Below are 17,566 nucleotides of genomic sequence, written 5' to 3' on the forward strand. Positions count from 1 at the left end.
CAGTGAGCGTAAAATTCTCTTTGAAATTTTCTCATGTATTGACTGTTGATCGATGTTGAAATGACCAGTGAGATCAGTTGTGTTAACAGAAAAATCAGTTAGATTGATTAGGAAGCTGTCAATTTTACAGAATTTTGTTAATTTAAGAGCGACAATTTCTCTTCTGTTGAAATGACTAAACTAATTTGTTCGCTTGAAAAAGAGCTCGGTCGAACTAACCATAATTCAAACAATCAATATCACCGAATCTCCGTTAAGTCAAGAGCAACAGAACCGATTTGTTGATTTTACTAGTACCATTTCTTTCAGTGTACAATATAGATATGCTTAAAGTAGCTACGTCACAAAAAACTGGAGCTTTTCGGATGGTACGAAAATGGCATTTTATTGTTTTTCAAAAGTCGACAAAAAAGAAACAACAATGCGTATATGAGTGTTTTAAAATCTTAGCACATACTATGACTAGGAAAACTGGTGTACTGCATAGAAGTAAATAAAACGGACCAATTATCATCACTTATATTTAGTTATATTACTCACCATTAAAGCATTAAAAAGGATTTGGTGTTCGAATTTTTTAACAGTTAATATCTGTTGAAACATGTCGTATAACTGTTCCTTAGATAAAACCAGTTCGCTGTTAAGTGACTGTTGTATTCTTGGTGGTCGCTTTATATCTTCTTCACCACTACCTTTAAGTATAATATCGAATTTTGCCATCCATGATGTGACAACCGTTTCTTTGCTCAAGCCATCAATTTCGGGCAGTGATCTGAAATAACATTTAAAAGTTATTTAAATTACATAACGGTAATTTAGGGAAAATTTCTGGGGATGCTTTTTTTAGATCTGTTCGCAGGCTGCATGTTGGAATAATTTCACTGGATCACAAATTCCAATTATTTTCTGCACCAGAGACGCCATTATGAAATTCCTATGTAAAATCACCCCTTGATTCCGAAAATCAAGGTTATTTTTAATTCTATGGTAACTTTTTTGAGATATTTACGAATAACGGGTTTTTCAAAAAAAAAAATATATAAAAAATTGGGTCAACTTAATCATATATATCTCAAGAACGAATTGACCAATTCCAAAACGGTTTAAAGCTTTTAAAAGCAAATAAAATTTGCTATAAACTGTGCATAAAACATATGCAGATTCAAAGATAACGAAAAATCACTACGGATTTTTTCAATTTTTTTTGTACAAATATAAAAAAATTTGTATATTGCGAGGAAGGATCTCGAAAAGTTTTATTTTTTTGCAGATTTTTTTTGTCTCTCTAAGCTGTGTTATATTACAAAAAAAAAAAAGGTTTCATTCAACAAAATCGATGGACTAATACAAAAGTTATAAGCATTCAAGTAAATATATCCATTTAATACTTAAGTACCCTACTGGTACATTGTTACTATTCGCTAACTAACTGATATACGAATACTAACACATATGTACCAGTAGGGTACTTAAGTGTTAAATGGATATATTTACTTGAATGCTTATAACTTTTGTATTAGTCCATCGATTTTGTCAAATGAAAGCTTATTTTTTTTTGAATTAAAACAGAGCTTAGAGAGAGAAAAAAATCTGCAAAAACAATATTATTATTATTAGGCCTGGAAGCACTGCGACCTTTGTGTAGATCAATTTTGCATTACCTTTCAGCCTAGTAATTTATGTGGAGGCTTTTGATATATCCAAGCACCTCTTCCGGCTTTTTAATTCATATCATATAGGGATTGAGATAAGGATATAAAACTACTGACTTATTTTGACATTATTGGCTTTAAGAAATCCGTTGTCAGTTCTGCTTTCTCTGGACTAGATAAAGAGCCAAAAAGGTGGGTCTGGCGATAAATGAGGACAAGACAAAATACTTTCTGCTATCCAAAGAACCATTCGCCCCTTGGCATCCCCGTCACTATTGAAGGATATAAATTCCATAATATGAAGAACTTCATTCGCAAAGGCAATGCCAGCCTAGAAATCAAACGGAGAATAACTCTTGATAACAATTTCTATCTTGGACTGAGTAGGTAGAATAAAGTCCTTTCCCGACGACCGAAAATTGCACTTTACAAGTCGATCATTACAGCTAGTCTTGATGCATGGACGGTGTCGAGTAGGGTGTTCGATTAATCATTTTTTTTCAAAAACCGATTTCGAGTTATTCGAAAAATGTTAAACAGAAAACACCAAGTGAATACAGTGTAAAAAAAATAATATTAAGTCTTGTTTCGTATTATAGTACACTATTCATTTGTAAGCATTGTATCCAATTTAAAATATTTTTTGCTTTCGCATTTCGCTTTCCAATAAACATATGGCACAAAGCTGTTTTTCAGTGTTGCCATACAAATATACAAGCGCACATGTAAATTGTGAATGCGGCTTCAATAAAACAAGATACCTGTGTAATTGTTAACATGTTGCCGTATTTCGATAAACTTTCAAAGGCCTTTATGTTCCTTGCCAAAAACCGGTTAACCGAGTCAAAAAACTGGGCTATTCGATGTTCGGAATTTTGAGATTTAAAACAAACCGGCCAAAAAATTAAGGAAAATCCGATTTACAACCGGTTCAAATACACCAGGTAAATTACCCTAGTGTCGAGAGAAAATGAGATAGCTCTTGGAGTGTTCGGGAAAAAAATTTTCCGGAATAATCATGGTCATGTCCGTTATGCCGACAGCGAGTATTGTAAAAGGTAAAATGGTGAGCTGTAAGAGCTTTACACAGCAATAAGCAAGGCGCGGCGAGTGAAAGCGCAAAGGCTTCGCTGGCTAGGGCATGAGGTTGGACGCTCTAGTCAAGAAATCCCAAAGTCACACTGAGTTGGGAGAGGAACCAATTGTCGTTGTTTGTAGCGAAAGAAGGGTAGCTGGCGTGACTTGTTATGAAATTGCTTAGGAAGTTAAGCGCCAATTAGTGATGATGATTATAGAAATAATTGTCAAAAATAGTTGTATAATATATGATATTAAAAACAAAATAATATAAGAAATTGGCGTTTCATAATCCCGAGTAAATTAAGCTTAGATCGTAAAGATTTATAACTTCTAACAGGGCGAAAAGACAAAAATTTAATGCTATGTAGAACAAGCTACTGAAGAGAACGGCGTACTTATTCTTTTAATCCGCTGATTAAATTCTTGTTTCGGTTGGTTCAACCTGTTTCGGTTTCGGTTCTAATTTCATTCTTCAACATTTATTTCGGTTTCGGTCCGGTTTCGGTTTTGGGATAAAAACATGAACAAACGTTTGTAGACAAAAAATATATTAATTTAAAAATGTATGCATGTACATATAAAAAATAGGCCTGAGTCTTTGATAAGGTTATATTAGGCCGTACTAGGCCCAGGCTCAGCTAGTTTGGTATGATAGGCCCAGGCTGAACTAGTTAACTAAATTTTCAATCTGGCAATTTTCCATCTTTACTGCGATGCAGAGAGGGGCCGAGCGAGCTCAAACTCGACATTTAAAAAATTCAAGTTTTCAAAAATTTAAAACGCAGTTATGTTCTCCATAGAGTTCTGCACATCCAACTATATTTTCTAACTCTTTTTTATGTGAGGTATACATGAGTAAAACTTAAAAATTTTCCCAATACTTTTTTTTGGTGTAGAAGTAAAGTATATTGAAACTCAATATTCCGCATCTACTATTGCATTATAGCTTATGTAATTGCCTGCTGTTTTTTTTTTTTTTTTTGTAAATAGATATTTTAACAATTAATTCTTATAATAAATAAACATTCATCTATGTTTTTGATTTGTTTTTTCAAAATATTTTTTGCAAATTCGAGCAAAAAGGTAGGAAATCTAAATGAATAAATCAGAGTTCAGAAGTGAAAGCAAAGTGCAAAGTTCAAAAAGATTTTGGGCTTAATTCTGTATTGCGAACGATAGCTCGGACGAACGATTCGCCTCCAAACGATTTCGTCTAGCAATGGTATGCTCTATCAGTTTCGTTCGGCCTTTACGTTTCTTACTTTATTCAAACAGGAAGGCGATAGCAAGTGCCAAATTTGTTGCCGTCGTTTAACATAGTGTAAATACACTAGCCATTCGTCTCTATGGCTAAAAATTTCATTTCGATTTTAGTTAAACACAAAAACATCACAATTTGGTTAAATTAGATTTTTTTCTACCTTAAATTAAAATTATCCTTTATTTTATGGTGATTATTTATAGACAGTGGCTTAGATTGTTTATAAAGTAAGAGTTTTAAAGTTGTCACAGATTGTACTTTAATATACACTAACGGAAAAAAGCATTAGCACAAAAACTTTTTTGTAGTTTTGTTTAAGAAAAATAATTTTCCCAATTTTTTTTGGGATTATTTATAGACAGTGGCTTAGATTGTTTATAAAGTTAGTGTTTTAAAGTTTTCACAGATCGTACTTTAATTTAGTATACACTCACGGAAAAAGGCATTAGCACAAACACTTTTTTGTAGTTTTGTTTAAGAAAAATAATTTTCCCAATTTTTTTATAAAAATTTGTTTACAGATGTAATATGAAATAAGGTTCAAAATCTGAAACGAAATTCGAGAAAATTCGAATTCGAAACACGTATGCTCTTTTGCTGTATGCTGTTTTGTAGATCATTGAATTTTAGTACCATAAAGTGCTATTAGTCCCATAAAAAAATTTTCTGATATTTGGCCTTTTTTTTGCCAGCTTAGTTTAGCATTTTTTACTTAAAATCACGTTAACAAATTTGTATGGAAGAAAATTCTCAACTTAGGTGAGTTTTGAATAAGTATTGATTTTATTACATATTTGTCAATGTTTTTATAAAGAAATATTGAAAATTATTTTTCTAAACCAAACCCGGGGGAAACTGCAAAAAAGTCCTTGCACCAAGCTTAGAAAAAAGGGAATTTTGTAAATTGTTTGTGTTTTGTGTATTATTCAATTATTGATTGTGTGTGCGTAAATTAAATTTGCGCTTTTCACAAAGGCGCATATTACTATAGCTATCTTAAATGATTACATTTAAAACCTGTTACATAAACTTTAAGTCATAAGTAATAAGGATATGCTTAGTGGAAGGAAAGACAAAACCATAAATATTTCCACCTTTTTGAATTTTATTTCGAAATACATGTACAAAAGCTCTAAATATAAATATTATCAGTTAAAATATTAATAAAGATTCCTGATATCTACGTATACGAAACATAATGCTTATTAACAAATCAAGTTCAGAATAAAAACAAAAATGTTCACTTATGGTTAAGGGGTTCTTACGCTGCCCGTTCGCTATTTTTGTGTAGGTATATGTAGGTATTATGATTCAAATAATTTGATTACAGAACTAAAAAAATTGCCGCAAAGGGTTAATCCATGAACGTTAATTGGTTAATAAATCCTCGTTAAAGTATTTAGATGCTACAAATTTCCTACCTTAGTAAATGTTAAGAGATTCTGATTCAAAAAATGTGATTTCAGCGACAAAAAAATGGGCCGTAAAGAGTTAATCCATGACCGTCAATGAGCTTGATGTCGATGAAACAATTTTGATGTAAAAAATTTAATTCAGAACTTTGAGAATGGGCGGCCCTGTGTGACGTGAAATTTACAGATTATAATAATAAAATTTTCACCTGATGTAAATATTTCAATTAAATTTTTTTAAGCACATTTTCCCCCGTTTTACGCTTTTAATAAACAAAAAAATGTATAATAGGTTTCTCATAGATAATTAAAAAAGCTAAAATTATTATTTAAAACTTTATTTATATCAGCACTCATATTGACACGTTTTAACGATTTACATAATTTGGTTTTCATTAAAGTATTTTTATGTCCCTTATATTTGTTTTCTTTAATGTTTTGCCGCCATACAAAATTGGAGACTCTTACAATCCATTTTTGAGTAGCTTCCTGGAAGCTAGGGTCCTGAAATTTGGAACACACATCGGAACCCGGTGAAAATTAATTGTGAGGGGAAAAAACTTTACTATGTGGTCTAGGGATCGTGAAAATTAAAAAAAGCCGTTCGAGCTTGGAAACTTTGCTTGCGAAGTTTAAGAAACTTCCCGATAGATAATAATAATAAAATTTTTACCTGATATAACTTTTTCAATTAAATTTTTCTTACGCACCTTTTCTCCTGTTTTACGCTTTTAATAAACAAAAAAATAAATTGTGTGTCAAAGAAAATTAAAAAAGCTCCAATTATTATTTAATACCTTACTTATATCTGCACTCATATTGACACGTTTTATCGGTTTACATTATTTGGTTTTCATCAGGGGCGTAGCGAGGGGGGTGGGGGTTTTGGGGTTTAACCCCGAAGTGAACACTTATATTTTAATCATATTCTGTTTCATAATAATTCTGCAATTTATTAAATATACAAATGTACATGTTAACTTTTACTATAATTTCATAAAGAAGTTTCCTTGTAAATTTGCCTAACGACCAACTACATACATATCAGAGAAAAGCAAAATTCGAACACAACAACGTTCGATTGCATTCGGCAACATGATCGTGTTCAATGATCAACTTGCTTAAATGAACATAATCGTCATTGATTTAAAATTAACCAACTTATTGCATGCGTGAATATAATCAATTCAGACGTTTGCTCGTTTGCCTCAACCGCGATTAAAAAATAAAAATTTAAGGCGCGATAACCTCCGAAGAGATCTAAGGCCGAGCTTCTCTTCCAATTTGCGTCGTGCTCCTCTTGATTTTCCCTACAAATTGACCGGACGGGACCTACATGTTTTATGCCGACTCCGAACGGCATCTGCAAGGCAGATGAGTTTTCACTGAGAGCTTTTCATGTCAGAAATACACCCGGAGCGCTTGCCAAACACTGCCGAGGGGCGACCCCGCTTAGAAAAATTTTCTTCTAATTGAAAAACCTTATTTCTAAAATTTTGATGTTGCTTTGCCCGGGAGTTGAACCCAGGGCATACGGTGTGATAGGCGGAGCACGCTACCATCACACCACGGTGGCCGCCGCGATTACATTCATCGGAATGAAAAGGCAAATATGAAAACTCCATGCGTCTGAATATTTGCATGATTATTCTGCCCTTACGTCACGGCGACAAACTACATATAAACATACATATGTATAAACATTGCTTACGGTTCTGTTTGTTTGCCGAACTAAACGATACTAATCCTCGTGCTTTGATTTTATTCTCCACATTTAAATAATGTTAAATTTACAGCATTTTTTCGAAGTACACATTTCCTATTTTGAAATATAATGCAAATTTGACATTATTTTCCATGTGGAAAACACATTATTATAATGCAACTAGAAGACCCGGCAGACGTTGTCCTGCCCTAAATTTGGCCTATATGCGTGCATTTTAATAACCTTTTTCCGTCTGACTCTGCCCTCCCCCCCCCCCCCCCCTCTTCACTTTTTCCTAATCCTTTTATTCACTCCTCCCTCCGTCTTTTTCGCTGCATCTATCGCCATCTTCGTCTCATTCTATCTCTTTCTCAATCTCCTTCTCTCTTTTCTCTTCTCTCAATTCCTTCTCATTCTTCTGCATCCCTTATTGCCTGTCCCAGAGAGTGGTATGTATTTTATTCCAGTCCCAGTCCCACTCCGAGTCTCAGTCCCAGTCCTAGTCCTAATCCCAGCCCAGTCCGTCTCTGGATAATATATTACTCTGTACTAAAGCACTCATCAACAGCTTTCATTTGATATCCATATTGTATAAACACTGTCTAGGCATTCACTGGCCCACGTTTTGGCCTATATCTCGGGACCCTAGTCACCCAGGGGTATTAAATTACCCTCTACACAACTAAAGACTCTCCTGAATTAAAAAAAATGTCATAGTACCTCTAAATCTATATATACATTTTTTTCATATCAAAAACACATTTCAAAAAAGAACGTGTTTTTTCCGTGTAGATATGACTTTTTTAAATTAAATTTTTTTTTATTCGATCAGTTTCTTTCTTTTGAATTTTATGTACGTATACGTAAGATCTCATGCATAGGCTCAAAAAGCATGAATTCTACTTATTCCTGAAGGAGGTACTTCGGTTTTTTTTATCAATTTATCTATGATTAATATTACAGGAATGAGATTCTGTGGCTTTTTCTAATGTTCACATGTTGTTCAAAATCTTGTGTACGCTTCCAGTAACAACGGCAACGAACGAGAGATCCTTTTCAACTCTGAGGCTACTTAAAAACTATTTGAGAAACACGATGAGTGAAAATCGATTGAATGGCTGTGCATCACTAAGCATCCACCGTGATCAAATTGTTACCGTTGATGAAGTTTTAGATGAAATGGCAAAGAAAAACCGACGTATGTGCTTGAGTTTTTAATGTAACCATTTTCATATCATATTCTAGATATACGTACTTTAATGTTAAAGCTAAATACAACATTTTTTTAAATTTATTTAACTGAAAAAAAAAAAATATAATATATCTCAAGTATATAACTTTTGTTTCGTTTAACGAATTATGTGATCTTGGTGTAATTTTTGATTCTTCTTTCACTTTTGTAAACCATGTTAAGAATATCATACCGAAAGTTTATGTTAATTACATTTTTTAAGACGGTACATAAAGGACTTTAAGGACCAATATACTAGGAAAATTTTGCATAGTTCTTTGGTGCAATCTAAGTTAGAGTATGGATCTGCCATTTGAAATCCAATTATTTACTCCACACGCTTGGCAAGAATTAAAAGGGTTCAACGCAAATTCAGATTCAAAATTTGCTCTTCAACCTCTCTATTTTGATAATCCATTGCCTGCCTATATTACTAGGTGCATACTTATCAACATTTTGCCACTCAAAGCCAGACATTATATTCAAAACTTAGTGTTTATATTCCACATTATCGCTGGTGTAATTGACTGGCCAGCTCTTTTTGGACAAATATATTTCAATGTTCCCAACAGAACTCTCCGCTCTTATAATATCTTTTACAATGAAGTTCGGAAATCTAATTATCTTAATTTTGCCCTTTCGTAAGAGGGGAAGGGGAACTGCGGAAAATTACATAAAAAAGTACAGTTTTTTGAAAGGAATAACCGCCACACAATATCCCTTTCATTTAAGATCTATAAATGGTGAAATAAAATTTCTGAGAAATGTAAAATCAATATTCTAGGAACGACTGCTACTTTTTATATATTACTTGATACTTTTGATGGAATCATTGGATATGATTTGTTGAAAGATATCAAAGCAAATATTGACACAAAAGCTAGACTGATTTTCCATAAAAACGGAAAGGAGAATCTCAACTTTTTTCAATGTCAGGAAGTAAATATGGCCCATACTATAAAAATTTAAAGACCTAGTAGTAGTAATAGTAGTATTGAAACACTTAAACAAAATAATTGTAACGCATTTGCGAACACCAATAGAGCTTTTCCGTATAACACAAATGTAATAGCAACTATAGACATGGTAACTGACAAGCCAATTTATTCAAGAATCTATCCTTATCCAATATCGGTATCGAATTTTATTAATAACGAAATAGAGTCCCTACTTAAAGGCGGAATAATAAGGAAATCATATTCACCCTATAACTCGCCTGTTCATGTAGTTTCAAAGAAAGGTTTAGACGATGACGGAAACCAAAAGTTGAGAATGTTCATCGACTTCCGGAAGCTAAATGAGCATACTACATCTGACAAATATCCAATTCCATATACTACAGTAATACTCTAAAATTTAGCAAAGTCCAAATTATTTACGACACTTGATCTTAAGTCAGGGTTGCACCAGATTTGCCTTCTGGAGAAAGATAGGTGCAAATAGCATTCAGCGTAAACAATGGCAAGTATGAGTTTTGCCGTTTACACTTTGGCTTGAAAAATGCGCCAAGCTTATTTCAAAGGGCAATAGATGATATTTTGCGTGAAGACATTGGGAAAATATGTCAAGTTAACGCTGATGACATCATTATTTTCTCACCAGATTAAAGTTGCCATTATAGGCATGTCGATTCCATTCTAAAGAAAGTCGAGCGAGCGAGTATCTTTAGAAAAATCTAAATTTTTTAGGAACAAAGTCGAATTTTTAGGTTTCACAGTCTCGAATAAAGGAATTCAAATATTTCCTAGTAAAGCAGAGGCCATCGTAAATTACCAACAGCCGAAATAGGCAAGGCCTCTGCGGCCCTTTTTGGGTCTTTCGGGTTATTACCGTAGGATTATAAAGGACTATGCGCATATTTGAAAACCACTTACGAAATACTTAAGAGGTGACAATGGCCACGTTACTAGTAGACAGTCCAAAAAGATTAATATCTCATTATACGAAGAAGCAATTAATACCTTCAATAAACTTAAAACTATTTTGGCCTCAGAAGACGTTCTTCTCCAACACCCAGATTACTCTCAGCCTTTCGAGATAACAACTGATGCCTCGTTCGTAGCAATAGGAGCTGTGCTTTCGCATAACGGCAAACCTATAACGATGATATCTCGTACACTATACAAGGCTGAAGAAAACTATGCCACGAATAAACGTGATTGGCATTAAAAACATACATATTTTCACAGATCATCAGCCGCTTACATTCGCCATGTCGGATAAAAACCCCAATTCGAAAATTAAAAGATGAACCGCATTTATAAATTAATTTGCTTCGAAATATTTTTATAAGCCCGATAAAGACAAAAAGGTAGTGGATGCAATTCCCCGTCAATATATTCACAACCTGGATGACTCAAACGTTACAGCTCATAATGAATTATTTCAGACACAATAAAAACCATAAAAAATCTCGTATATCAATTTAGATCCCAGTTAGTGCTGACACCATCCGAAGTGAATGGCAAATCCACCAAAATTCTATTCCGAAAACTTATTAGATATTCTACACACTTTAAAACAGCAGATTATCTTTTACAAACAATCCGGGAAAAGGTTAACCCAAATGTAGTAATCGGAGTTTGTTGTGATCTTGAAACTTCAGCCAGAGTTCAGTAGTTACTCTTGTCCAATTTCCCGGGAGTAAAATTTATACATACGGAAAAGATTGTAATTGACTTAATAAAAGGAGAAAACCAAATCGAGGCTGCTGCCATGGAGCACAACAGAGCCCATCACTCAATTCAGGAGAACTACAAGCAGTTGATATCTGAATACTTTTTCCCTGATATAAAGAAAACCCTCACAAAAATTGCTAAAAATTGTAAAACTTGTTCGGAGAATAAATATAAAAAACACCCATCGAAATTAGAAGTGGGAAAAATACCAATTCCAAAACATCCTGTTCAAATCCTCCTTCGGTAGATAAATTTAATTTTTTTACCTGCATAGATAAATTTTCCAAATTTACAATTACGATTCCTATCGAATCCAGATCAACAACCGATGTTAAAACTGCTCTACTTTTAGTACTGAACAAGTACAGAAAAACCAAAAGTTGTTTCCGATAACGAGAAATCCCATCATTCTAATACCATATCCAATTTATTGAAATATCATTTCGAAATTGAGCAATTTTTCATACCAGCCTATGCCAATTTCACACAGAGGGTTAATGAAATAATTAGTCTAGTTTTCTACATTAAAGCCCTAATTGAACTCAATCCTCCATACAAAATACAAATTCTTAATTATCTCATTATTGCTTTATTGAATGCTTAATGGAGTGAAAAATCCAGTCGGCTTTGTTTGGTGCTTCAAATTTCACTGTCAATGTAACAAATGACAATCAAAAATAAATTAGGGGGACTCATGTAACCGTATAAATGCCTTATAAAGTGTGTAAACGTATAAATTTATCTAGTGCGTAAACGAACTGTCAAATTTTGTATGAAAAATGATTTACACAATTTGTATAAATTTACGCCCACATTTCATAGTGTAAACGCAGTAAACTCAAAGGAATGCAACCTTGCAGACATTACAGCAGGCATTTTCATCAGAAATCTCCAACATCAGCAACGTTATTTACAAGAATATCTTAGTAAAGACGTTTTAGTTTTGATTTTTCACTTAATCTTGGCATTTTTTAGTTTGTATAACAATCAAAAAATTTTTGTTTGGCAATAATACAGCTGATAAACAATCAAGTTTATCAAGAGTATTTCTAGGTGCGTTCATATAACAGCGTGTGTAAATGGATATAATTTTACACCTTATAAGTTTATATGCTTTCATGAGTCCCCCTATTATTTTAAACAATTTACGAAAAATAGAAAAACACGAAAAAATTCAAAATTTAATTTTTGCTGCAAAATGTAATATGGCTTCTTCGAAAATATGCACATACATCTATGGGTAGTTGCGCGTGTATTTTCTTTTGATTGTATTTATAGTTAAGAAAGAAACGGCTGCTTCCATTTTAACTATTTTTTGTAAAAACGAAATATTTTTTGGGGCTGCTGACAGATGTTCGCTTAAAGAAGCAAATGGCCCTGTACCAAAAGGGAAACTTAAATATTTCATTAAACAGAATTGTGATTCGATTAAATTTCTATGTGAAAACGGTATTACACGGTAAAAGTAATGGCCAAATAGAAAGAGTACATTCAACGCTAACAGAAATCGCAAATGTTCATATAAAAGTCGAACAAAATAAAACAGACACCAATGAATTAATTTTACTTTCAACATATAAGTATAATAATTCAATACATTCCACTGTAAATGCGAAAAATATTTTCCCAAAGATCACCTAGACTCTTTACTACTTTAATTAGCGCTTACTGTTGCACAAGAAAAGGTCGTTAAAAAATCTGTTAACAATCATAGAAAATTTAATGAAGGAGAAAAAGTATATGCTCGCCGCAATAAACGGCTAGGGAATAAATTAAGCAAGGTGTACGTGGAAAAGTTGTACAAAAAGGTTTAGGAACAACTGTGTTGATAAATGCAAAAAAAGTCCATAAGGATAATTTAAGATAAGGATTCAGCATATGAAGTATAAACGCACCTGGTTTGTCAAAAAAAAAAAATCTTTTAAAGCAAAGGTTTTAAGTCATTAGGGAATTCAACGACTTCTACTGATCACTCAATAAAAACACTAGTTCTAAATTTAATTCAAAACCATGAAACATATTTTTTACGAAATATTGGACTCCTTAAATTTTGATTTAAAAAAATTTGTATTTTGATATTAAATTTTGAAAATTAATTTAGAAAAAATTGTACATATGTATACGACAACTGCAGTTTTCTTGTAATAATTTTGTTAAGATTCTCTACCAAACCAAAATCACATGATTATATTAAAAAGAATCTAGCTACAAACATACCGAATAGAAGTAAAATTATTTAATAAAGTAAGTAATTTAGAAGAAAACGAAATGCTAAAAATTTTAATTTAAGGTTTTCCTACTTAACTCAAAATAAAATGTAAACAATACAGAAACAATAATTTTTCAATTAAATTGAGAATACTATCTTTGAAAATATTGTAACGAATTTACTGAAACTCCTCTTATTTGCAACCTTCTACTAACTTTCGAATCACTAGACTGTTGAATAAATAACTCCACTATTCAATAATGCAAAATGGCCTTTATAAAAGTACTTCCCAATTAACACTTATACTTCGCAACTGATAGCTTGCTTAAATCAGACTGATTGTCGTGCCTCTACTGTTGCCGCTTTTATACTGTCCGGTTTCCTCGCCGACATATTTCTAGGCGCTTCTATTTCCAGAATTTACTAGTTAGTTATCAGCTATAAATTTCTCAGTTATAACTACAGATACACGGTTTTTATAGCTTCTCTCATAGCCAATGCGCGTGTATATGTGAGTAATACTTGCACAATTATTGCATACTTTCAGGAGTATCTCAGATATATGCATGTGGTTGTGCGTTGCTTCTCCGCTGCGTGTACGTACATATGTGTAGACATAATGATTAATTTGGTTATGTGCATACAAGTCACTGCTCAGTATCGGCTTACAGATGATAGTACCCCTTAGTGGTGCTAGTATTCGTCACACTGCCCTCCACCTTATTCTGATCGTGCCGATCAGACAAACCTCTCCATCTAAACGCTGCCAGCCTTTCCAAATGAACCACCTTCATTTTGGTTCGTGGTTTGGCAATGGTTTGTATGCGGTACACTACATCGTTGACCCATTTTACAACTTTGTATGGGCCTTCCCAATTACACTGCAATTTCGGGCACAAAACTTTTTTTCGTTGTGGGTTGTATAACAGCACCAAATTTCCTTCCTGAAACCCTTCCGAATTAATTGCTTTATCGTATCTGGCTTTAATCTTGTCACTCACAATCTTTGCTCGTTACCTTACCAGATCGTGTATCTCTCTCAGCTCTTCTTCCAAGACACCAGTGAATTTCTTGAAATTTCTCTCCGCATCGGCATCTATCCCAAACTTCAAATCAGCTGGCATTCGAAGATCATTGCCAAAAAAATTTTCTTTGCGGGAGTTTGGCCCGTTGTCTCATGCACTGCTGATCGGTAAGCCATCAAGAATAATGATATGTGTGTATCCCAATCCTTATGGTACTTGTCTACTACTTCCCTTAAATGCTCATCCAATGTTCTATTAAAACGTTCCACCATACCATCTGATTGAGAATGCAATACAGTTGTCCATGTTTTTCGAATGCCCAATGATTTAATCATTTCCTGGAACACGGGTGATTCGAAATTCCTGCCTTGGTCAGAATGTAACTCCATTGGTACACCATACCTTGCAACCCATTTATTTATAAACACTTCTGCTACTGTTTCCGCTCCTTGATTTGGGATTGGGTATACCTATGGCCATTTGCTGAAATAATACATAACCACCAGTACAAATTTGTTTCCGCGGTTGCTAGTAGGAAATGGACCAGCGACATCCATAGCGATTCTTTCAAATGGTGCACCTGAGTTATATTGCATCATCTGGCCATGATTTCGGGTTTTGAGCCCTTTCGCTCTGTTGCAAACCTCGCAGTTCGCAATCCACTCAGTGACCGACTGACGGCAACCAACCCAATAGAATCTCTGTTTAATTTTCTCGAGCGTCTTCGTGATTCCAAGATGACCTCCGCTTGGACCATTATGCAGCTCCCTGATCACGTCAGGAATCCTCTTTCTGGGAACTACTATCAGTTTCTTCTTGCATTGACCATCCTCACTCTCCCATACTCGATGCAAGCAACCGGATACCAATTCTAAACTGTTCCACTGTGCCCAATATGACTTCGCAATGGGACCCTCTGCTGACATCTCCTCTCTATTTGGTCTTTCGTTTTGTTCGAGCCCTTGCATAACATGTGACAGTACTGTATCTTCTAGCTGACACTTCCTTAGCTGTTCCTTGTCCCATTCATCTGTTATAGTCATTAGCCGGACATCTATAATGTCTTCTTTAGCCTCGGCCTTTGAACAATGCTTGCATTCCAAACATGCATGGAGGCTATGGGCTACGCTGGAAAAGTTTTGTACAAATCGGCGGTAATATGTACACAGCCCAAGGAAACTTCTCAATTCATGCAGGTTTTGTGGTCTTGGCCAATCCTTTACAGCCTCTATCTTTTCGTTCGCAGTGCAGATGCCCTCTGTCGTTACCTTGTGACCCAAATAATTTACTTCCTTTTTAAACAGCGCACACTTTCTGGGACTTAGTTTCAGACCAGCGCCAGCTATTCTCTGGAAAACTTCCTCCAAGTTTTTTAGATGTTCATAAAAATTCTTGCCTAATACCATGATGTCGTCCAGGTACACCAAGCCTGTTTTCCAATGTAGTCCTTTCAATACCTGATCCATGAGTCTCTCGAAAGTAGCTGGTGCATTAAATAGTCCAAAGGACATCACTGTAAATTGCCAGAGACCATCACCGACACTGAAGGCTGTTTTCTCTTTGTCTTCCTCCTTCATTTCCACTTGCCAATAGTCGCTTTTAAATTCCAGTGTGGAAAACCATTCCGTCCCATAGAGCGAGTCCAGAGTGTCGTCAATTCTTGGTAATGGGTAGCTATCCTTTTTCGTAACGTCATTCAACTTCCGATAGTCCACGCAAAACCTGATTTTTCCATCCCTCACCTTTACAAGTGCTACCGGTGAGCGCCATGGACTAGCTGATGGTTCGATGACGCCACTGTCGCTCATTTCTTGTACGATTTGACTCACAACTTCCCGCTTCGCCAGTGGAACACTACGAGGAGCTTGACGTATCGGCCTCGCGTGTCAATTTGATGTTTCACAACATTTGTGAAGACCCCAAAATTACGGGGTTTCGGGCCCTCCACGAATTTTGATTTTCCATTGTAGATAATATATTAATATTAAAATTATAAACGGAATTATAATAATTTATATATATATGGCATGAAATGAATTCACTTTTACATATATGTACATACATTTTGAATTAAATATACTTTGTACAATCATACATACATTTTAAAATATGTATAATTATAATACATATTAAATTATATATAGGATATGAAAACTTTTATCGCAGAGTGTAAGAACTCACATAATTATGCACAAACATACATACGTACGTATAAGCGAACAAGGAAAAATGGAATTGTCAAACGATAACGAGCACACATGCGTACAAATATATATTTAGTATACTTAGCTTAGTTATAAGAACTGTTATTGTAAATCAACGGAAGCCGACTCAATAATGGTATAAAAGGAGCGGCAAATTCATGAACAAGGCACTCTTCGCTTAGAAGTCTGCTGTGTTAAACATCCACTACGGAGCAGCTGGTCGTGTTAAACTTCAGCTGTTTATGATAGGTATACCGCCGAGTCGTGTAAACGTCCGACGACTACGTATTTTACTAGGGATCCGATGAGTTGTGTAAAACGCTCATCGATTACGTATTTTACTAGGGATCCGGTGAGTTGTGTAAAACGCTCACCGATTACGTATTTTACTAGGGATCCGGCGATTTGTGTAAAACGCTCACCGAATACATATATTCTCCAGGCATACCACCGAGGCATGTAAAACACTCGGTGATTAAACATATTATAATCACATATGTATATAGATTTTCAGAAGGATTGAAATAAATCATAATTTTTTATAACGTTTAACTAACATCTTTTATTGTATAGGCGAACCCATTCGCTGAGTTATACCCCAGCTATAAACCCGACTAACGGGTTCGTTACAATTGGCGCCCGAGCTGGGACCCTTATACATATAAGGGGACATTTATTTTATTTCACCGGAACATATAACAAAACAACATGGTCAAGGTAAATTGGATTTATTACCTGAAGAAAGAAGACCTTTTGACATACGCGGACGAGTTTGTATTCAACAACGGCGGAACCGTCGACGAACTGAGGAAGGATTTCGCCCAATTTAATAACAAAAATCCGAGCTACGAAACACGTTTCGCAGAGTTGGAAACAAAGCTTTCCAAAAGCACATTAACCACTAATCAAGAAGGTAAATGCAACAGTGGAACCGCTTCCGGAAGTCGACAACATTGAAAGCGTAAGCATACCTACGATACTTAATATGTCATATCAATTTGCAGGACAACTGACCCAACCTCCGTCTACCGTCTGCGTAATGGACCGAGCACGAAAATGGGGAATTAAGTACGATGGAAAAGGTGACACACTGAGTTTCGTCGAGAGAG

The 17,566-nt window shown here is 34.6% G+C and overlaps 1 protein-coding gene across 10 annotated transcripts in view; it reads right to left on the reverse strand.

The window, feature by feature from the left end:
- LOC137235484 (calcium-dependent secretion activator-like) overlaps positions 1-17,566 on the reverse strand; it is a 2,443,847-nt gene that overhangs the window by 1,253,222 nt on the left and 1,173,059 nt on the right. For all 10 annotated transcript variants that reach the window (XM_067758485.1, XM_067758483.1, XM_067758487.1 and 7 more), the window contains one exon: positions 541-772. In XM_067758485.1, the coding sequence (XP_067614586.1) occupies positions 541-772 (232 nt within the window). The remainder of the gene's footprint in view (positions 1-540; positions 773-17,566) is intronic.

This window comes from Eurosta solidaginis, chromosome X (genome assembly GCF_040869045.1).
Source record: "Eurosta solidaginis isolate ZX-2024a chromosome X, ASM4086904v1, whole genome shotgun sequence".
In the NCBI taxonomy this organism is placed as follows: Eukaryota; Metazoa; Arthropoda; class Insecta; order Diptera; family Tephritidae; genus Eurosta; species Eurosta solidaginis.